Source organism: Pan paniscus, chromosome 1 (genome assembly GCF_029289425.2).
Source record: "Pan paniscus chromosome 1, NHGRI_mPanPan1-v2.0_pri, whole genome shotgun sequence".
In the NCBI taxonomy this organism is placed as follows: domain Eukaryota; kingdom Metazoa; phylum Chordata; class Mammalia; order Primates; family Hominidae; genus Pan; species Pan paniscus.
The window spans coordinates 48,059,051-48,081,712 of NC_073249.2; the positions used below are offsets into that span (position 1 = coordinate 48,059,051).

At 52.8% G+C, this 22,662-nt stretch overlaps 1 protein-coding gene across 1 annotated transcript in view; it reads right to left on the bottom strand.

Annotated features, from left to right (window-relative positions):
• The window catches only part of PKP1 (plakophilin 1), a 49,663-nt gene that overhangs the window by 9,458 nt on the left and 17,543 nt on the right, over positions 1-22,662 (bottom strand). The window contains exons 3-9 of the mRNA XM_003823039.5: positions 9,952-10,346; positions 6,821-6,965; positions 5,739-5,946; positions 4,721-4,898; positions 3,138-3,252; positions 1,386-1,541; positions 333-509 (exon numbers count right to left, since the gene is read on the bottom strand). Coding sequence (XP_003823087.4) covers positions 333-509; positions 1,386-1,541; positions 3,138-3,252; positions 4,721-4,898; positions 5,739-5,946; positions 6,821-6,965; positions 9,952-10,346 — 1,374 coding nt within the window. The remainder of the gene's footprint in view (positions 1-332; positions 510-1,385; positions 1,542-3,137; positions 3,253-4,720; positions 4,899-5,738; positions 5,947-6,820; positions 6,966-9,951; positions 10,347-22,662) is intronic.

The following is a 22,662-nucleotide window of genomic DNA, read 5'->3' on the forward strand; positions in this document are numbered from 1 at the left end:
TCCTTTTGCCAAACACCTCCACTGCATTCCCCGACCTCAAGCAGAGCCCAGGAGGCCAGCTGGGGACCGGGAGCCATGTGGCCAAGGGGATTGTGTGTGCATGGACAGAATCCAGCATCAGTGGGCCCACCCACTCTGCACCCCCCAGCAGCTCCTAAAGGGCAGGAGTGTTTCCCCATTGCCCAGCCCAGAGCCCAGCATATGCCAGGCACACTCTGCTCATGGGAGGCTCCGAAGTCAGGGGACAGGCTCGGGGGAAAAGGAGGGAGCAGAGGCTGGACGGTGGCTGGAGGATGGGGCTGCTGCAGTAGAGAAGGTACAGTCCCACTCACCAGCCCCTTGCTGGCTGTCAGGTTCTGCAGGGCACCAGCACAGGCCTCCAGGGTAGCATCTTTCTTGCTCTTGCCCATGAGGTTCAGGTAGGTGCGGATGGCATCTGAATGGTACAACCAGCCGCTGCCCTTGGGGTTGGTCTCTTCCTCAGGCAGGGGGCAGTCATAGTTGTTGTTCTGAGGATAAAGAGCCGGTCAGGGGGGTCAGTGGGGAGCCTTGTGAGAGGACACAACCCAGGCATTCTGTCTCCGTCCCCCCAGCCTCAGGGTCGTGGTTCCAGATAGGGCGAGCTGAGGAAGCGCCTGCAGAGGCAGGGGGCCTAGGACAGCCCCGCTGCACCCCTTTCCTCTATGCACTGCAGCAGCTCCATGGGATGCAGGAATGGGCCATGGTCCCCCAGACTGTCCCAGGATGTGGGAGAAGAGAGCATCCTGGCATCTTGGGAGCTGTGTTCCAGGGCAGCCTTGGCCCAAACCTTCCAGATATGTGGGGCTGCTTTGGGCTCTCCCATCATGATGCTTCCTCCTCTTCCAGACTCAGACAGTAGGTTTGACCCACCCTGGGCCAAAGAGGGTGGTCTGAGACCTGGATTCCACAGCTGGGCCCAGTGAAGGAGACCTGACAACCCATCCCTGGTAGGCTTCTGCTTCTGGGGAAACCTGGCAGGGCTCAGGAGATGGTGGGAACCAAGGCCAGAAAGAGTGAGAGTTCTGGCTTTCCTCAGATCCTCAAGGGCAAGGGAGAAGATGGGGAAGACTTGACCCATTATACAGGAAGAAAGACCAAGGCCTGCAAACAGAAGGCTGGAGTTTTTGACCTCTAAGGTGGTCTGAGCCCCTACGGTTCCAAGAACATTCATCTTGTGCAAGATGAATGGCCTCTACCCAGCTCCCAGAGTGCACCCTGAGCCCCAGGCCAAGGTGTCAGCATGGGCCTGTCCCTTAGGGCTGGCTTCAGGCTCCAGGAGGGCCCAGAGGAAAGGGCAGATGAAGCAGTGGCTCCTGGTGGGGTGCTTGATGGGGCAGGCCCCGCCCTGCTGATGCTGTGCTCACCATCATCTTGTCGCTCTTGTTGCTGAAGCAGCCGGTGGAGGACTTCTCGGTGTAGGCGTTGCGGGCGTTATACTCCAGCTGGCGGTAGCGGGTGGGCACCTCGGCGTCCAGGCGGTAGGAGAGGTTGTGCAGAACACACATGCAGTTTTCCACAGACTGGGGACCAAAGAGAGGCATGGGCCTGAGCCTCTGCCCGGCCCGACAGGCTCCTGGCCTACCACCTACCCTAGCTAATAAGAGAGCAGAGGCACCTGGGCTGCATCGGGAAAGATGAGCGCAGGCACCACCACACTCTCAGCCTGGGAAGTCTTCCAGGGCCACCTCTGGGACCTGAGTTTGAATCTGTCATTTCCTGGCTGCATGAACTTGACTGGCCTCACTTCTCTGGGCCTCAGCTATCTCAAATGTAAAATGAGACTACAATTGTCCATTTCACTAGGCTATTCGGAAGATGATACAGAGAAAGCACTTATCACAGGGCCTAGTGTGTGGTAGGACTGCTATGGACAACATGCCAATGGGCAGACTGGGATATTGAAGAATGTGTCTTTTTTTTCCCCCAGAACAAACTCCTCCAGAAGAAGCCCCATGCCTCTAGATTCCAAAGCCATCTAGTGCCCCCATCATTCTTTCTTCCTGGGGCCAGTCCTTAGCTGTCAATGTCAGCGGTGCTAAGTCCACACAAAACACAGCAACACCTGGAGCCCAGGGCTTCATCACAGCAGCTGGGCTCAGATCTTTGTCAATCTCCTTTGGCAAACCTCCAAAGGACTAGGGTTTGGGGGCAGCAGATTTACCCTCCTAATGATGTTTGGCCCTTGCTGGGGTCTAAGGGAATCTGACTTCCAGGGCTTGGGGTTACACAGGTGTTGGAGATATTGCGCACAGAGCAGAAAAGCATCTTGCCCTTTGGAAGCAGGCTGAGCAGCCCAGTGACAAGGCTCTCCTCTGTGGCCCTGCTGTTGCTTCCAGTGGAGGGAGCAGGAGATAAAATCCCTCCTTACGGCAACTGTGCTGAGAACCCAGGTGCTGTGATGCCAGCCCGTTCCCTGGCAATCTGGAGCCTGCTGGACCTCACTATCTCCTGAGCCACTGTCCTGCCATGGTGGGAACATCTCAGCCTTCTGTTTATCTGCCCTCCACAACTTTTTTTCTTTCTATTTGTCTGTGCTGTGTGTCCAGAAGTCCAGAGAGGGCAGCAAGATGACTGCCAATGGCTTTTCTGGGAGGCAGTGGGAAGATAGCAGTGGCAGAAGCAGCCTCATCTCAGGGGGGACACTAAGCCCTGGGGGCACCAGTATGGATTCCTCTGGGCTGTGGGGCAGGGCTCGGGGTCACAGGACAGGCCTCAGCACCACCAATGAAGCACAGCCAGCAGATGCTCGCTGGGAGCTTCCTCTGTGCCAGGCCCTCTTCGTGTTTTGCTTATTAACTAATCAAGCCTTTCAGACAACCCTTGAGGTTGATATGATTATGACCCTTTCCATTAGAGTGAAGAGTGAACCGGGAAACAGAGAGATTAGGGAAGCAGCTGCATCTACTCCGCTTCTAAGTGAGGGAGAGTGGATTTGCATGGGCACGCTGTCCCCAGAGCCCACTCCTGTAGCCACCACTGGGCCCTGCATCCAGATGCCTCTTCTACCACCCCTGAGTCTGTGCTCCTGTCTTGTCACTGGGCCAGGCCTCAAAGGCACCCAGAAAATGGAGGGGGCTGGGCCTAGGGGTCAGGGTGCCACCAGGGGATGCACTCACCTTGTCGTCACAGCGGCTGGCCGCTACACAGTTCTGGACATAGGCCATGAGGGAATCAATGAGCCCTGAGTAGTTACGCATGGTCTGGCGGCCTGCATCGGCCGAGCTCAGGTTCCTGGGGGAGAGAACAGAGGGTGAAAGAGGGCAGAGAAAGGGGGAAGAGAGAACGGGGAAGGTGGGGACAAGAGAGTGTGGTGGGGGACAGGCAGGAGAGAGAACAGGCAGGAGAGGGGAGGGCAGAGAGGAGACGACGGGGTGGAGATTGGAAGTTGTGGTAGAAGGAAGGAAGGAGAAGAGGAAAGGGAGGAAAGGAATGAAGAGAGGAAAAGATGAAAAAGGAAGGAAAGAGAAACCATTTAGCCAATTCCGCCTGGCCCTGGCTGAGGCTGAAATGAGGTCTCATTTGCACTCAGTTCTTCTCCTCCTTCACTCTGCCCAGTAACTTTATAACTGGCAATGGCTCCACGTGGCAATGGTCCCTCTGCAGCTGCATCCCAAGGCTCACACCCTGCTACTAGTGGCCCTTTGCGGAACAAGAACCAGAAGCTCCCGCATGCCCAGTCTCTTTCTGTGGGACAGGAAGAAGCCCTGTTGATGCTGGATCAGAAGTGGAGCTGGGGGTGGCCGGGCTGGGCACCAGAAGCTCCCTCTCCACCCAAGCTGTGTTCTGCCCCCAGCAGTAGGCTCACTCCCAAGCAATGTGGGCTCATCCCCTAGCAATGTGGGCTCATCAGCCTGGTGCAGGTGGGGTGTGGCTGCTGTTGCTACCAATAGCACATCAACCCCATAAAACTCTTAATTATCCTCACTTTTCATCTCCCCAGCCTCTCTGCTTCCTGGAGGCTGCTACCAGAGGCTGGCAGGGAGAAACACAAGTTGAGACACAGAGGCACATGCCAGCTGCACCCACCACTCTGGGGGGATTCTCAGGAGTTGGGAAAGACAAACCCCATTAAAGCAAGACAAACCCCATTAAAGACCCTAAAAGGGATCCTGCTCCAGGGTTCCAAGCCCTGTACCAGCCGCCCCTCCACACCCACCCATTTCGCCAGCTTGTAAACCACTGCTTCTAGAACAAGCCCTCCCACCAGCCCCACAGGGGCTTTGCCACACCCTGGTATGGAACTTAGGCAACTTTGGGTGAAGCAGTGCCATCTTCATGCCAATGAACATGGCAAATGGTTTTAACACCACAGCTGGGAAGTGACTCATTAGCAACCCATCGGTAGACTTTTGTCTAAAAGAACACTCTTCAAGATAGCACAAGAAATGCATTTTTTCATGGGGTGGAGGAGGGAAATGGTTGAACCAGTTTGGATATTCAGATCTAGGCATTTCCAAGCTCAGATTTCTGACTAATGTCCGCTGCATTCTCTCAAAGGGGGTGGTAGGGTCCTGGGCCTTATCCAGTTCCAGGGAAGTTAGGAAGACCTGAGTCCCTGTGTCTTGGAGCCTGCCCATAAGAGGGAGTGCCGGGTTGTCTGTTATGTTCTATGCACTGGCTGAATGTTGGCTGAGATGGGGCTGCCTGGGGAAGGGCCCAAGGCTGGGACAAAAAGACCCCATGTATCCTCTTCTCTCACCTCAAGCAGCCTGTGGCATTGAAGAAGACCTCAGGGTCCACCACTTCCCGGGACATGTTGCTATTGCCATCGCACCAGCCAGAGAAGGGAATGATGACGCGGTCGGCCAGAACAGGCAGGGCGTCGGCAATGAGCTCCTCCTTCAGCTCGTCAGTGGAAGACAGGTTCCAGAGCAGCCCTGGGGGTCAGAGACCATCAACCCAATTTGTGCCAGGCTCAGGATGCCCTAGGGACCGAGGTAACAGCCCCAGCCTGGACTCTGGCAAATGGGCCCTACTGAAATGTCACTTTCCAGGTAGCCCTGGTCTGTAGAACCTATTGTCTGTCTGTGTCATGAGGCTATTTCTCAATGCCCCAACCAGACTGAAGGTTCTTTGCGGGCAGGGAACATCTCAGAGTTCTCTGTCAAGGCCAAAATTATGCATGTGGAAAGTGATCAAAAAACGTTTGATTGATCAGTGGTTTTTAGTATAAATTTTAGCACTTGGAATCTTCTAACGCTGTCTCTTTTCCATCTGAAAGTTATGCCAGAAATACTTATCAGTCATTACTCTGTACATGGTCTGATCTTCCCAGCCCAATTCTAGGTCTTCACGGTGACCTCTTCCTCTTGTGCCCCCCACCTTGAGTGCCTACCATATTTCTTGAACACAGGGTAGGTGCTTAAGGCCTGTTAACCCCTTCTCCCCTCAGTCTTACTCTCTTTCCATCACCTGGGAATCCCAGGGCTTGTGGAATATGGATCTTGCCTGGACATCAGCCTTCCTCCTTTTGCTCTTTAACCTCAAAAAGATGGTGACCCCTTGTGTGTGTGCACACCACCCAAGGTCACCCTCTGGACACCCCTAATTGGGCCAAGGCCAGTGTCACGAAACTCTCAGGATATTAGCCCCAGGCCAAATCTGCACAGCTGTGTCTTGGCCCAGCCTGGAGAGACAGGCTTGCACCCCAGCCTGGGGCCATAGCCAGTGGCCTTGCACAGCCCTCAGGCTGGCTCTCGGTGGCCGTGTTGTCCTACCAGTCAGCTGCTTCTGGATCTCGGCGTTCCCGGTTCTCCTCAGGAGGCTGACTGCCTCGCGGATCCCATTCTGCCTCCGGGTCTCCAGCTTGTTGGTGGTGCTCCTGAACACCAGGTTGCGCAGAGCCCCTGCCGCGGCCTGCTGGACGTTCTGGTTGGGGCTGCGGAGGAGGTCCACCAGCTTGCAGATGCCTCCCAGCTGATAGACCTGCCAGGAAAGAGTTGCCACACTGCCTGGTCAAGGGAGATGAGGCTGATCTAGTTATTCTCTACTCAAAGCTGATTTTTTTTTTCAGACCAAAAAATCTATCAGTTCAGAAATATTCAAGTCAACCAAAATAAATAAGCAGTGTGAGGTCATGATAACTGACCCAGACCCGGAGGCAAAAGACCTGGATTCAGATCCTAGCTCCCATATCCTAGCTCCCATATCCTAGCTGGGAGACCCTCAGCTAGGGTCCCTCCTCTTTCCTGAGTCCTGCTTTCTTCCTCTGGAGAATGATGGTGAGGACCTGATAAGAGAGTGGATGTAAATACATTTCAAAACCCTAAAGCAGAACACAGACATAGAAATGCATACAAACTTATCTGGGACTCTGGGAAACACATTTCTGACACTACATCCTTGGGCTGAACTGAAGAACCCTGTAGTGTCCTTCCTGCCAGCAAAGCTTTGGAGGCATCAACAGACCTGTTTTCTACCGTAAGATGCCTGGAGAGAGAAGGGGAGTGGGAGAGAGGAAGCAGGTAGGAGGGCAGGAGTTGAGAGGTGAGGAGCAGTCATGTTCTTTAGTGGGATTTGAGAAAGGGGGTTTCTGTTGAACCCGTGGCTGGCATTGAAGTCTCTTCCATGACCAATGGAGGAATTGTACCTGCCTAATGTCCACTTAAACAGAGGGCTTTGCTCTGCAGAAAGTTAAGATGCCCAGCTCTAACCTTGGGCAATGCGAAGGCTCCTGGCAGCTGGGCAAGGCAAGAGAAGCCAACTGCAGATGCCCCCACCCATCTCTAAAAGCGGAGTCAGGCTGACACACCCAGGCCCTGCGCAGGCCCACCAAGGAGGAAGGTATGCAACCAGCTACCTGTTGCTTGGCAGATTCATCCTGGAAGCAGGTATGCTGGATGTAATAGGCCCCAATGGCCTGGTACTTCTCATCCTGGGAGCTCAGGTACTGCACAGCCTTCGGGATGGTCAGCCCACTGCACTCGATGTCCTCACTGCAGATCCTGTGAAGAATAGGCAGTGGGGGTGGTTACGGGGTGGGCTGGGAGCCCTGCTGAGGGGGCTCAGAATTCCTCCCAGCACACTAAGCTGCCACAGCCTCATCTGCCCTCTGGAGAGCCAGAACAAGGCAGCCCAGGCCCACTTGGAGAATACCCCTGGGAACAGCTCCTCTCCTCCAGAGGAGGGAAGGCTACACCCACTGGATTTGCCCCATGTGAGAATAGTGAGCCCCTGGTCACAGTTAATGTCCTAGCAGGTATGTTGTCTCTCCACTGAGGAAAAACTCCTGCCTGTTCCCTGAGGGGAAGCTTCCCACCTACCTTGCCATCTCTCTTGTTTGTGTCTGGTATTAGGAAAATGGAAGACAATGGCCATGATCCCATCCATCCATCCATCCGTCCGTCCGTCCGTCCGTCCATCCGTCCATCCATCTGTCCGTCCATCCATCCATCCGTCTGTCTGTCTGTCCGTCCATCTGTCCATCCATGCATCCATCCATCCATTTATCCATCCATCTATCCATCCATTTATCCATCCCCAAGTCCAGCTGGCTCTTACACAAAAATGTTCACATCTAGCCTTTCTTCCCATTCTTATAGCCACCAATTTCCTGATCTTGATCACTTTAAAGGCAGCAAGGGACTTCCATATTTGGCTTTCTTCCTCAAGTTCCCCCATCTAAAATTTCATACCCTTTTTACTAGATAAGTGGTTCTAAAACCCAGTTCACTGTGTTGTTCTCTAGCTCAGAAACCATCAGCGGCTTCTCCATACTTCAGGTTCAAGTTTAAACAGCTTAGCCTGATGTCCAAGGGCAGGTATTAGGTTGAATCATAGGAAATGTCTGTAGTCAACCTTTTTTCAGCCATAAAACCAGAAATTTCATATGTTTTAACATAATAACCCGGCTCCACTATGAACATTCCCCAGCCCCTATCCAGGGTCTGCTCCAGCAAGACTGTCCCCTTCACTGTACCCTGGCCAGGTCTCAGGCATGCCTCAAGGCACACCACTGGCCCTGCTGATGCCCCACATCTGTGAAGCCTTCCTAGGGAAGGGAAACCCCTCTTCTAAGAACCTCTCCAGCTCCCCTGGTGTAGAGTCACAGGGTGGTGACTGGCCGTGTCCAGCATTCAGAGGGAGCCCTATCCTCATGCTTTGACATACCTGGTGGTCAGTAAATACTCATGGTTTTAGCTATAGCAGCCCAACTTCATTTCTAGGAAAACCACCCGAGGTGCAGAGTTCTCTGGCACTGGGTTAGTGGTACTGCTGCCTGCATTGAGAGAATGTCACCCTGCATTCATCAGTAAAATGTCACCCCAAAATGGCTTGACACTCATCCCTTCCGTATCTCACCTAGAACCTCCACTCAGGGCCTCTGGTTGGGGCAATGAGCTGAAGCCAGAGGCTGCCCTGATCAGCCTCCAAGACAGAGAGGTTTCTTAGTTCTTCTCCAGATCATCCTAAATATGCCTTATGGCCATCAGGTAGTTCGGAAAGGCCTAGCTCTATAACGGGGTTCTGCTTATTTTCAGAACAGTGTGGTACCAGTAGGGAAGAGCACAGGATGGAGAGCCAGCTGTGTGGCCTTGGACAAACTACTTAACAGCTCTGTGCCTTGTTTTCTCCTCAGGAATACTCATGCCTGCCTGGCGGCAGGTGTGAGGATTAAAGATGAAGAATGCGAAGCTCCTGAGGCTCTCAGAAAAGGAGTTAATTGTGTAGCTCCAGAACAGCTCTGGGTTGTCCCTATCATGGCTGTGTCTCCCGCACTTGTCAAAGAGCCTGGCATGTAGTACATGGTCGGCAAACATTTGCCAAATAAATAAATAACAATGAGCAGTAGGTGGTGATGAAGGACAGTTCAAAGTTTCAGGGAGCCCCCAGCCCTGAAAGGCAGGCTCAGTGTCACTCACGACACCTCTGCGTCTATGGCTCCTAACGGGGCACCCCATTTGGTCTCCTTTGTTCCCTCTGGGTGATGGCCTTCCACATGTATGCACAGGAGTTGTGCTCTGTTCTGTAGCAGTAGATCATGAAGCCCCATGAAGTCCCTCAGGGTTTTTGTTGTTGTTGTTGTTGTTTGTTTGTTTGAGACAGGGTCTCACTCTGTTGCCCAGGCTGGAGTGCAGTGACACTATCTCAGCTCACTGCAACCTCCACCTCCTGGGCTTAAGGGATTCTCTTGCCTCAGCCTTCTGAGTAGCTGGGACTACAGGTGCCCGCCACCATGCTTGGCTAATTTTTGTATTTTTCTGTACAGACAAGGTTTTATCATGTTGTTCAGGCTGGTCTCAAACTCCTGAGCTCAAGCGCCCTCTACCCGCTCCTGCCTCGGCCTCCCAAAGTGCTGGGATTATAGGCGTGAGCCACCACACCCAGGCCATGTCCCTCAGTTTTTATGTCTATTTGTCCTTTGGATTTACCTGTCTTATAACGTAACCTGAAACCCATTCTATTCCCATCGTCCATACCGGGGCATATTCCTTTGCTCTTTCAGAACATGGACAGAGATTTACATGCCTAAGATCAGAGGTTCTCAAACTCTAGTGTAAATCAGAATCACTGAAGGGCTTGTTAAAATATGCATTGCTGGGCCCCTCTCCCAGTGTTTCTGAGACAATAGGTCTGGGTGGGTCCCCAAATGAGCATTTCTAACAAATTCCTGGGTGATGCTGATGTTGCTGGTTGGAGGAACACACTTTGGGAACTATTAGCCTCCTTCTGTTCATAAACTGTGACCTTTAAAACCTACACAGTCAATGTCTGTTTCACCTTCACACTAAGAATTTCTTGAGTTCAACGGCCCATGGGGCCAGGTTCTCCCCATTAGGGAGTACATTACACCAGGGACAATGAACTCCCCAGGGACAGAAGCTATGTCTCTCCTGTCATCCCAGGAGCCCTTTGCAGGGTGCAGTCAGGCTAAGGGTGTGTCTCCCCACTGGCCCTCCTGGCTCCCCAACCCAGCCCAGCAGCACTCACTTGGAGCTGGCCCTAGAGTGGCCAAAGGACAGGTCCTTGTTGCAGGAGATGGGCGGGATATACACAGGGTCCTGCTTGGAGGCACAAGAGGGCGGGCGCACAGGGCACTTCTTTATGGCCTTCTGACCACTGCAGGTGCTGTAAAAGCTGTAGCGGTTCTGGGTGGTCTTCTGGCCCTTGCTGCCCAGCGTGCCCTTGCGCAGGGTGCCCCGTGGGTCACAGTAGAGGTCGGGCTCACTGCGGCTCGCCTTGATTTTCTGCATGAAGCAGATGTCGCTGCCTGCGCCGGTGGTGTTACAGCTGCCCCGGGGGTAGTGCCGGCTCCAGTTCTCCATCTGGCTGTAGGAGCTGAAGCGCCTGTTGTCAGGCTCCCGCTTGAGGGTTCCATTGTAGATCTGGCCAGGGAAAGGGAGAAAAGCTCAGTCAAGGTTCCTAAATGGGGGTCCTGGATCCATCAGGGCATGAGATACAGCCCTCCCCAGCCCCCATAATAACGCTCACAGAATCCCAGAATGTTTGGCGTGGAAGGAACCTGAGCCATCATCTGATATATTACTTTTCTAACTGCAGGCTGTGACCCATTGTGGATTATAAAATCAATTTAGAAGACTATGGCCATCATTTTTAAAAAGATGGAATAGAATAATATATCCTGGAATATAAAATATCAGAGTGCAGTGCAGGTAGTAAAGTCACACATTGTTTTGTGAAACAGTGTATGGGTACTGGGTTGCAACATACGTGACATACCTAAAGGAGCTACCAGGTGTCATAAGAGGGAGGATGAACCCAGGAAGCCAAGACAGCCCAGGAAAGGTGTATGCACCAGTATCAGAGCCCCATGCTCGTCTCACCCCACAGACACAGAACAGGTCTAAATATGTCTCAGAAAAGTGGAGGAGCATGGTCTGCCCAGATGGGGCACTTCGAGTGAAGCCAGGCTTTATGACGAATGGTGCAGTGTTTCTTTACGTGGGTGCTATTGGCACCTGAGGCAGAACAATCCTTTGCATTTATTACTGTGAATTGCTGTCAAAAAAGTTTGACAACCTCTGATCTGGTCCCACATGGTACAGTCCAGGAGGGGGAGTTGGAGGCCCAGAGAAGAGTGACCTTCTAGTAGTCACTAGGTGAGGAAAGGACAAAACCTGGACTTGAGTCTGGGTCTCCAAGCCCTATGCCATTCCCAGACACCAGCAGCTTCTCACACAGCCAGCCTTCTTTGGCCCCTTATATTCAGCACACAGAAACTTCTATTCTGGCCAGGACTGTTTTCTACTGTTCTTTTCTGCTAAACTCTTCATCTTGCCTCCCCTCTTCCAGGGCAAGAAGCAAAGGGTAACAGGTCACCTCAAAGGCCAAAGAGGGACAATATTCCTGCTCCCAGGGCCCTTTTACAAGGGACTGTGAGCTAGGGGCCTGCGTGCACACATGGAGGCAGGCCTGGGGCTGCAAAGTGGGGTGCAGGGAGGGCCTCCTGGGCTTTGTTGTCAGGCTGGCAATGGGGAGAAGCTGGGCAGAGGCTCAATCCAGCACAAAAACATACAACAGACAATGAGGTGCCTCATGAGCTCTGTGTGAGCCCAAGTGGGGAGTCGGCCTCCTTGGGAGGGGCCTGTGAGGTTGGAGACTTGGTGGGAATTAGCTCTGGAACAGAACTGTCCAAGGAGGACTTTCCCAGGAGCTCACAAGCTGGTGGGTCTGGCCTGCTCCAACTTGTTCTTAGAGTAGAGGATCAACATCGAGTATGATAAAAAACATCTCCACACAGGTGCTGACTTGGGACTCACCTTTGCTGGGTTGGGCCAGGGCCAAACCCAGCAACCTAGGGCCTGCCTGCCCACCCCTGCCCCTCCCTGAGAGAGAGAGAGTATGTGTGTGTAGGGGGGGTCGTTAGGCAACTGGGTAATTCCCTTCTGCACCAGATCTAGCCACACAAGCTGGGCAGGGGCTGGCACTCGACTTGGTCCTTTTTCATCTCTGCAGGGAGTCACAGACAGCAGGAAACTCCCATGGTTTGAGCTCCCAGAAAGACTGGGTGTCAAACCACCAGTCAGAAGTTGCATCCAAAACTCAGAAGCCACAGACGGTTAACCTTGGCAATAGCCTGCTCATCCCCTTCACCCACACGCCCAGCTGTGCACTCAGGCAGGCATGATTTTCTTCCCCAAACTGGGTCAACCAACCTACTCCAAAGAGAATTGGTGTCTGGTTGTTGGGAGAGGCATAGATGGACAATCACAAGGCATGGGGAGAGGAGCTGGGCAATTTTCTGAGCATCTGGGTATGGAATGCGTGTCCTGCAGATTACAGGCAAAATATGCCATGAAAGCCTTTACAAATGGCCACACCCTCCATTCTCCTCTCAGGGGAAGGAAGGTGGCAGATGACAACACGGAGGGGGAAGCCCAGCATTGCCAAAGGGCAAAGAGCCAGCTAAGCCTTAAATGGAAATGCAACAAGGAGCACCCTTGTTCTCCATAAACGACATGCCTGGACGTCATCTCAGACACCTAATGAGAAGCCCAAACACTCATCCTGGCCCAAAACCAGCAAAGATGTGATCATGCTGATTGAGCCTCTCAGAGGCTTTGGGCTTTGCTTTCCTGTGCTGGGAAAAGGAGCAGCTGGCAGCCTTGCCAAGTCTCAGCAAGGGTGGGCTGCCCACAGGGAATGGGCATTGGCTGCACCTGCAGGGGAGCGAGCAAGGTGGGGAAGGCAGAGATGTCCCCGTGGGACTGCATTTCCCAGCCTCCCACCATCAGCCACACCCCAGTGGCGTCACCCATTCCTGGGAACCCCACCCCAGCTCCTAGTGTCATGGTGCTGGTGGGCTGTGCTGCCTGAGGACAGCTGGGTATGACTCTCTCCCATCATCATGGCCCTTTGCTGTCACTTTGACAAGCAGGAGTAAAGCCTCCTCTCAGACCCCGTCCTCCCCAAGTACCATGAGGGGGCCTGGATTCCCTCCAAGGCACGAGGAGGTGAACTGCCACCAGCTCTCCCTGCACAAATTGGCCTGGGACCTGGATGAAGCCTGCAGCCTTGAAGGCTGAAATGGCAGCAACTGCCTGGGAATCCAGGTGCTTCCTCCAGCTCACTGGGCTAAGATCTACAAAGTGGAGGAAGACCCAAGGTCAAGAACACAGACTCTGGAGCCAGCCTGCCTGGCCTTGTCAGTTGCCCAATGGGTGGCCTTGGGCAATTACTTAAGCCCAACGTGCCTCAGTTTTTCCATCTGTAAAACTAGTATAATTATAGCCAACATAGAGGATTGTTGGGAGAATCCAATGAACTAATGTTAGTAAAGCACTCAGGACAGTCCACGACATGAGTGTTTGCTCGGTAGGGACATCGTATCCCTCTGACTCTTAGATTGGGCACAGGCTGGCTGCCTTAGGACTTGGTTCCTAAAGGAGAGATTTTATGTTACCCGTGACATACCTAAATGGGATACCAGGTGTCATAAGAGAGAGGATGAACCCAGGAAGCCAAGACAGCCCAGGAAAGGTGTATGCACCAGTATCAGAGCCCCATGCTAGTCTCACCCCACAGACATAGAACAGGTCTAAATATGTCTCAGAAAAGTGGGGGAGCATGGTCTGCCCAGATGGGGCACTTCGAGTGAAGCCAGGCTTTATGATGAATGGTGCAGTGTCTCTTTACGTGGGTGCTGTCGGCACCTGAGGCAGGACAATTCTTTGTATAGGCTGTCCCAAGCATGGCAGGATGTTTAGTGCCCCAGCCTCCAGGTTCTAAATGCCAGTAATGCCTCACAGTCATTGCAAAATGTCCCCACACATTTCCAAACACTGTCTTCCAGGTCCCGAGAGAGCAGCTGCAGCCAGAAGAGGATGCATGGGCAGTGCACGTGCGCCCGCTGCAGGTGGGAGAGCTTCATCGCCAATGCCGGCTCTCCCAGCCACACCCCCACACTCAGATAGCAATCTGCTGGCAGCGTCTGGCTGTTTGAATACAAAGGACAGTGACACACACACACAACCTCTTGTCTGGTTATCCCATGGATCAGAACATTCCAGAGGCTGAAAACTCAATTTCCTGAGAGCAGAGTTGGTCACTCTGCCAGACAGCAGGCTAGACTGGACAGCCAGACAGAAATCCAGAGCATTCTGAGAGACATGTTTCTTCACTTGGGAGACCAGTGGGGCTTTTGAGGGGTCCCACAGCCTGAGGTGAGCCAGGAAAAGCTGCTTTTAGCTAGGAGCCCCCCAGCCACTCCCCGCTTTGCCGCCTGCTTGTGTAATTCCCCTTCTCCCCTTCCTTCTTGGAGAAGGGGGGTGTTTCAACCCCACACTGAAAGCTCCCCTCTATTCCTGTCCCTCATTAAGTCAGGAAGCTCTCAGAGGCCAACCCCTCCTTTATAGGCAAGGAGACAGTCTCAGTGAAGCAATATAAGCCCCAGATCCAGGGCCTCAAAGAACTGAATATGACCAGTTGCCCCTTGAGAGAGCCATTCAGTGTGGAGTGGCCCCGAAAGCTGGAAAAGCTCCAGATTGCCCAAATCATCGGATAGGGCAGTAACTAACCATCCAAAAAGAGATGGCATCCTCCTGTCCTTCCATTAGAGAGTCCTTACTGACTCCCCTCTTTTACACCCCTACTGCCCAGGCTCTGACTCCGGGTCCAATCAGCTTACCACCAGGCCACTCCAGTGCCCCCCACTGGCCCCTGCCCAGCCCCCAGGGCTCTGGTCCCTGCCTTGCGATGCCATCACTCCACCTTCCTCAGGGAAAGCTTTCATCAGCCCTTGCCGTGCTGGAGAACCTACAGTGTCTGCTCCTTACAAGACAAACTCCCCAGCCCAGCCCCACCCTGCCTGTCCAGCCATCTCTTCCCCTCCCCAGCACACCCCTCTAAGCTGCCCCATGACCTCAGCCACATCCCAGGCTCCCTGCTTCTGTTCAGATGCTCCTCCACCCTGGACAGCTTTTCCTCACCTGCAGCCTCCCAAATCCTACATTTATCTAAGGCCTCTTCTCCACCTGTCATCTCCAAAAGGCCTGTTCTAACCCAGCCCTGTCTCCATAACGACCAGAGTTGGAATTATTTGCCCTTAAAGCCAGGGGCCTCCGGTCTTGTTTGTTTTCTAGTTGCTAATGTAGGTTTCTGTCATTTCCCTGAGCTCTCCAGGGCAAAGATGCCCTTAATTATGCCTAAAACAGGGCTGAGCTCACAACAAGAGCTCAGTGAAAGGTGGACTGTGACTGTGAGAATTTGTGCTAGGGGTGGAGATTCAGGATGCTGACAGCACTGCAGTTCCCATGGCCTCCAGGGTACAGAAGAGAGAGAAGGCACCATGAGTAAAGTGGGCTGGCGGTAAGTAGGGCCGTTCTAGGCAGGGTGAGGCAGCCTGTGCCGGTGCACGGCATGGGGTCCAGCTGTGATGTCCAGAATGCTTCCCTTTACCGCTTGACCTGAGCAAAGCAGCTGGGTGGTTGAGCCCAGAGAATTCTATCCAACTCTAGCTGGACAGACAGAAGCTGCCGGACTCCTTGGGAGCTGGGTATGATGAAAAGAGTGTCTGTGTCCCCAGCTATTAGCCCATTTTGAAACCAAGCTTCTGCCAGCAGGGTGGGGCTGGCCAAACCGGTTCTCCAGCGAGACACACCCTGGTCTGCTTGCCAAGTCACACACCCAGCAGTGTCCAACAGGGCCATCTTCAGCAGCGTGATCTCCCAAGGCCCTTTTCATGAAAGGGAGTCCTCGTGCCTCTCAGGCCTGGTGAGGGCTTGCTGGAGAAATAACCTTGATTAGAAGCCTTTCAAAGACAGGTTCCATTTGCGACTTGCCTAGTACCTGCCACTCCCCACTCAGTGCCCAGATGAGGGGCTCTCATGTAGTAGGCATGTAGCGACCCTTGTTCATCTTGCTGGGATTTCAGTCAGGACTGGGAGATTGGGCAGAGCTGACCCATCACAAGGGGCACCTCGCATGTGGCTTAGCAGCTCTGCTGTACCCTCTCTAGGGGTTTGGAGAGCACAGGTGCTCCCCAAGCAAGGCTGCCGAGAATGGGGCACACAGGGCTTCAGGCGGTCGAGAATCTTCCCAAAGGGGTAGGGGTGCCTGCTTATTCAGCAGTCTGAGTCAGCATGGGAACCACTGAGGCCTGAGTCACAACAGATGGGACTTCAGCAGGGGAAGTGTCGATCCCTGCCTCCTGACTCCTCTGGGCACGGCTCCTTCTCTGAGAAGCAGGGGGTTCCACCCTGGGCTGGCCCTCCTTTCTTTTCCTGGAATACTGCTTTGGGCAGAGCAGCCCCATTGCTCAGAAGCCTTGACGCCTGGACACAGAGCAATCCCATTTGGCCTTGGAGGAGGTGTGTGGGTGTGCCTCACTGTGGGTCCTCAAAGGCAGAGGGAGCTGCACCCACAATGCCATCACCAGCACCCCGAGACCAGCAGTGCCCACCCAGGTGAGAACTCCAGAAGGTAATTGCTAAGTGCTACTGAACTGAAGTCGCTAAGTGTCCACTGAGAGAAGGCACAGCAGAAGCCATAAACACCCTGATGCCCAGTGCAGGTACATGTTGCCACCTGAATTTTTTAAATGTTAAAAAAATGTAGTCCAGGTGTGGTGGCTCATGCCTATAATCCCAGCACTTTGGGAGGCCGAGGCGGGTGGATCACGAGGTCAGGAGATCGAGACCACGGTGAAACCCCATCTCTACTAAAAATACAAAAAAACAAAAAGTAGCCAGGCACGGTGGTGGGCGCCTATAGTCCCAGCTACTCGGGAGGCTGAGGCAGGAGAATGGCATGAACCCAGAAGGTGGAGCTTGCAGTGAGCTGAGATTGCGCCACTGCACTCCAGCCTGGGTGACAGAGCAAGACTCCGTCTCAAAAAAAAAAAAATGTAAAAGTTTTGGTGCCCATCCTCAGAGTAGAGACTTCCCCAGAGATCTGGTTAATAATGGTCAGTATCCCTTATAAGCTTTGAAAAGCAGAAACTGTGAGCATACTTCAATCATGCCAGTATTAACAAATGTCTATGGATAACTGAGGACAACTTTTCTAAGTAGAAAATATCCTATAAAATTTTGTAGCTTGCAGGTCTTTCGGGAAGATGCTTCTTTCTCCAGTGAGGCCACAATTCTGGGATAAAGAAGGCATCTTAGACTCTTGGGCTCCAGGCTCTAAGCCTGCCTGCAAAGGTCAGGTCCATGGCAGTTCCTAAGCCTGGTGTGGGGACAACATGCACTTGTGCAGCCCAGTGCCCAGCCGACACCTGGTGCTCCATCAACATGCAACTATGCCAGCTCCTGCACCAGCTCTGTCTCCACTTCCTGCTCCTTGCCTATTTACTGCACTGTGGGAAAAAACAGGTTTTCCGAAATGTTTCTGTTTTACCTTCCCCCCTCTACACCTGAGAAATAGGTTTTTCTCAGCTCTGAACACTGCTAGGATGGGTTTGGAAACAAGAACCTAAGGTTTCATACACAGACATGTCTGTTTCCTTTTGGAAGGGAAATCCCTGGCAGGCGTTTGCCACTTCAGACGCAGCTCTCACAGCCCGAGTGGTGGAGGACCCCTGGCCCTCAGCCATCTCCCTTCCATGACCCCAGAGAAGTGGAAGGCATGGTCATTCTGCCCTCCAGGAGCTCCATGTTCTGAGGTCATAGCTCCTGGCTTTCAAACCCAGAGGCTGGTTCAATTGTCCCAGTGATGGTTCATCATGAAGAGGGAAAGCTGAGGGGGCTGTTCTGATATGAAATAACTCCTGGAGTCCTGGATGACGAGCCAGCACCTCAGAAGAGCACCCTTGAGGGTCAGGAAGATCACACTGGGCCAGATGCCCCCCACCCTATACTGGGAAATTGGAGGGAGAGGCTGGCTGGCCCCAGCCACCCCACGCACTGGAACAGGAGGTGCTTCCCAGCCCTGGGAAGAGGAGGGCCAAAGGCTGGGAGGTGGCAGCATCCTGAAGGGCAGGTGCTTACCTGGCCCAGAAAAGAGGTCCCTGGAGACCCAACAGTGGAAAGAAACCACTCCTGCTGGTTACAGTTTTTGTTTGTTTGCTTGTTTAAGACAGATCTGTAGCCCAGGCTGGAGTGGAGTGCTGCCATCATGGCTCACTGCAGCCTCGACCTCCTGGGCTGAAACAATCCTTCCACCTCAGCCTCTCAAGCAGATGGGACCACAGGTGCACACCACCATGCCCAGCTGATTTTTAACTGTTTTATGAGACAGGGTCCCCCTATGTTGCCCAGGCTGGTCTCAAACTTCTGGCCTCAAGTTATCCTCTTGCCTCAGCCTCCTAGAGTGCTGGGATTACAGGTGTGAGCCACTGTGCCTGGCCTGTTAGTCAAGAATTTTACATGAAGGGAGAGACACTTGACTGGGCCCTTCAGTGCTTGGGTAAGAGATCTCACCTTTGGAAGAGGAACATGCGTGCATGCATGCTCACACACACGGACACACACTTCTATATGCACTCCCCACCTGCCCACGTGGGACACACATCCCATGCCCAAAGTGGACTCAGGTAGGGAAGGTCTTTGGAAGTTGCTTGATCATATCCTGAACACCATCACTGGTGTGGCACTTCCCAGTGTGCAGAGGGCTTCCCCGTTCATCACCTTGTGATTATCTCCCAGCTGGCCAATGAGGTGGCAGGGCAGAGAGCAGCAGCTTTGTTCTGTTTGTGAGCATATTAAGCTCAGAGAACTTTAGGCTGGTCCAAGGCCACGCAGCTAAGATGGGGCAGACCCTAAGCCAGGACTCAGGTCTTTGGTGTCTCTTACAGTGATTTTCTTCCAGCCACTCAGCTACCAGAGTCTGGTGACACAAACAAAGCCTACAGGGCAAAGAGTCTCTATAGCTAGGGGGCCCTCTACAGAAACTCTAGCATCTCTGGCCAGTTGCTGGCCCCGACTCCTGGAAGACCCCATCCCCAGTGGTTCTAGACACAGGAGGTGCCAGCACTTCTTCTTTGAGCCAACTGTGGGAGGTTCTTGAAGGCATTTAAGAAGTGTGTAGTTGCTTAGCTGTGTGTCACAATTCTAATGCCCAAAGACCTGGGCTGGAAGACCATCTGTCCCAAGGGATGCCAGGCCTGTGGGCAAGGAGATCTTGTGGTCATGATAACTGTTCTGTCCTGGCCAGGACCATGAGAATGAAGGTGCAGTGAGTGATGGGAATGTGACTGTTTGGTTCCTCTCCAGCCACCCTTAGTGGTACTCTAAACGCACCACTGAGCACACACAACTTCGGCTGAGAAAACAGGGACTCGTGTTAAAGCTGGTACCTGAAGCTGAGCCCTGGATCTTCTGGAATTAGTCCAGTCTTGCTGAGCTTCTGGGGTGGCCAGGAAGGAGGAGGAGGGAAGGATGGGTCCCTGGCTACCCGTGAGCACCCCAACTCAGATCCCAGCACTGTGGGGCCTCCTGAGAGCTGAATAGATACGAAAGAAGCTTAGGGACTTCCTGGGGGCCCTCTCCAGGTTGGCCACAGAGGGCAATCCTCCCACAGGGCATAGCACCCAGCATGCCCTGGTGAGTCCAGAGAACTGTAGGTGCTCAGTCAGAAACATCCACCTTAAATGCGCCAGTTAAAAAAGTGTTCAGCCAGGCGTGGGGCAGGTCACCTCGGTGAGGGGAGAGGGCTCTACTTCATGGCTCTGCTCTTCGGACCTCAGCTCTCCTACCTTGCCTGCTTCGGGAAAATTATCCTGAGCCATTAGCATATGACCCGGAATCTCCCCCAAGTGCTGGCAACGCACTACTGGTGGCTGGGGGGTGACTCCAGGGAAATCAAGGACACAGCAATAACTAACACTGAAACTCATAGAAAGGACTTCTTTTTCCCATTTTGATTACCACAGGGAGAAAGTCTAGCTGGGTGTTAATATATTTATTTAATATTTGCCAACCTCTGTTTTTAAGAAAAAACAAAATAAAACAAACAAACAAACAAACAAAAAAACAAAACTTTTCTGCCAGGTAAAAGTACCTAGCTAGAATTAATGTTATGTTTTTATTCTATTTATTATAATTGATTACCAAGGTTGTGGTTAGCCTTCATTTGTGGCAAAAGATACCGGTTTTTGTCATTTGGGTGAGTGATACAAAGTTTCCTTTCAAAATAAATACATTGGAATAGCTGGGCATGGTGGCACATGCCTGTAGTTCCAGCTACTTGGAAGTCTGAGGTGGGAGGATTGCTTGAATCCAGGAGTTCAAGACCAGCCTGGGCAACATAGTGAGACCCCATCTCTAAAACTGGCACGTGCCTATAGTTCCAGCTACTTGGAAGTCTGAGGCGGGAGGATTGCTTGAATCCAGGAGTTTAAGACCAGCCTGGGCAATATAGTGAGACCCTGTCTCTAAAATAAATACATGAATAAATAAATAAGTGCACTGGAACTGATAAGTAATTCCCTTAAAAATAAGTAAATAATAGTTGGTATGATTTTGCAAAAATTGTGACAGCAGAATGCAAACGATGAAGGTCTGGGAAACATGACTGCCCGTAGTGGCAAAAGTACCATGATGTGTCAGTGTGACCAGAAACCCTGAGCCAGGAGTCAGGAGACCACGCTCCAGTCTTGGTCTCCCCTGCCTAGCTGTGCAGCCTCAGGCCGTCGCGCAGCCTCAGGCCGTCGCGCAGCCTCAGGCCGTCGCCTCGCCTCTCTGAACCTCAGTTTCCCCAACCACAGCATGCCCTGTAAGGCTTCTTCTGAAGGAAGGCAGTTCGGCAGTTCGGCAGTCTGCGATTCACCCCTTGCTGAAGTCACAAGCAGCCTCCTTCCCAGCCTGTCTTCATCCCCTTCCAGGCCTCGCCCTTGGGCACCCTGTGGGGGCGGGAGGGGAGGGGCTCCGGGTCTAGAGCTGCTTTTCTCCCCACCTGTGTCTCTACAGATCCCCCGTCCCCTCCCCGTGCCTGATCTGATTTTGTTTTCAGCTGAGTTTGCTCTCCTGGGGCAGGCAGGCCTCCGTAGAGACATGCCAGGGCCCTGGGGGAGAAAGTAGAGCCTCACCCTTGCAAAGGGTGGGGACGGCTCTTCCACCCGCTTGGGAAATTCTGCTGCATTTGTCTTGCTGAGTCTAGTGACAAAAGGAAAACTCTCAAAGCAGAAATAAGGCACCAGAAGATCTCCCCAGGACTGTATTTTGATGACTTAATCCCATGCCCTGCTTGCTGGCTTCGAAACTTGGCCAGCAGGAGAGGCTTGGCCCACTTCTCCCCCTGCCCTTCTAGGTCCCTCCCTCCTCTTGCTCTTCACACCCTGCTCAAAGTCCACTGGGGTCCAGACTCAGTTCTGCCAGATCTATCTGTGAGGTCACAGGCAAGCCCCTACACTTTTCTGTGGTTTGATTTCCCTACAAATAAAATGAGAATAACAAAGCTTGGTCCACCTACTGAGCTCACAAAGACTGAAGGATCAAGTCAGGAGATGAAAACACAAGCAGTTTGTACAAGTTCAAAATGCTACACTAATTCAAGGGATTATTAAATAACCAGGTGCCGCGGGTTGGAGCACTTCTCCCTTGAGAGCTGACTGAGGACACAGCGCAGCTGAAACAGGCTCGAAAGCCACCACCTGTGGCTCATCCAGATCCCAAGACCCCCTCCCCAGATGTCCAAGACTCAGAACTGAAGCTGGGGAAGCAAGGCTTGGAGGTCATCTGGTCCCACGCCTTCAGTGACAGATGAGGAAACCGAGGCCTGGAGAGGTTTAAGTTAGCGTGTGCTGCAAAATTTAGCTTTTAATTATATCTTCTTGTGCTGTTGTTTTGTCTGTTATTTGTTTTCAACTATAGCGTAAGGACTTTAAATACTTGTTGGTTGAGTAGATTAGTTTTTGTCAGGGCCAAAAGAAAAAAAAAAGCCCAAAATGAAACTCCACCAATTTCTGCTGGGGCAAAATAAAAAAGTTTATAATTATCCTTGATTCTTCAAATCTTCTCTCTAAAGTTTCATATTAGGGGAGAAGGGGAGAGAGCAACAGCCGACTCATCCAGAAGCTTCCTTCTCCGGAGAAGACAGAATTCCATTCTCCGTGGCCAGGGAATTGTCTGCCTCACAGTATCTCATCAGAATGGAAGAAATCGAGCCCCAGGCCCATCCAAGCATAAGTGTTCCCAGCCTAGCCATCAACTCAGAGCTCTACGCAACATGAATGGAAATGATGGAGGAAGACTTGTTGATTAGTGAAGCTAAAGGAAGGAGAACTGGCTTCTGTTGTCTCTGGGGAGAGTGGAGTTCCTTCCTGCAGACATCCTGAGAAGGATCCGCTGCTGATCGCATCCTGGGCTGCCAAAGCTTGGTGCTCCCCACTTGCTAAGCAGCTGCCACACTGAGTCCCTTAGCAGTGACGAGTCTCCCTGCACATCCTGACCAAATTGCCCTGGCCTTCCCTCTCCATTCCCCTACAAGGGTCCACACTATCAGGACAGTGACTGGTGGGAGTCTGCCCTCTCCTGGGTCTGGTGCTCCTCCCTGGGGCAGGAGGATGGAGGGGCCAGCGTGCTCACTCAGCCCTGAGGAGCATTGTTGTGAGTTTGTGATGAAGGCCTGGGAGGCTTAGGAGACCTCAGGAGCTGGCAACATGAAACCAGTTGCCCTCCTTGGGGGGATGCCTATTCTTTGTGAACAGTCAGCAAGGTACTCTCAGACCACAGTCCAGACCTAGGGGCATTCTTGCTCTGCCCTCCATCCTGTCTGCCAAGGGCAGCCCTCTCTCCTTGCACA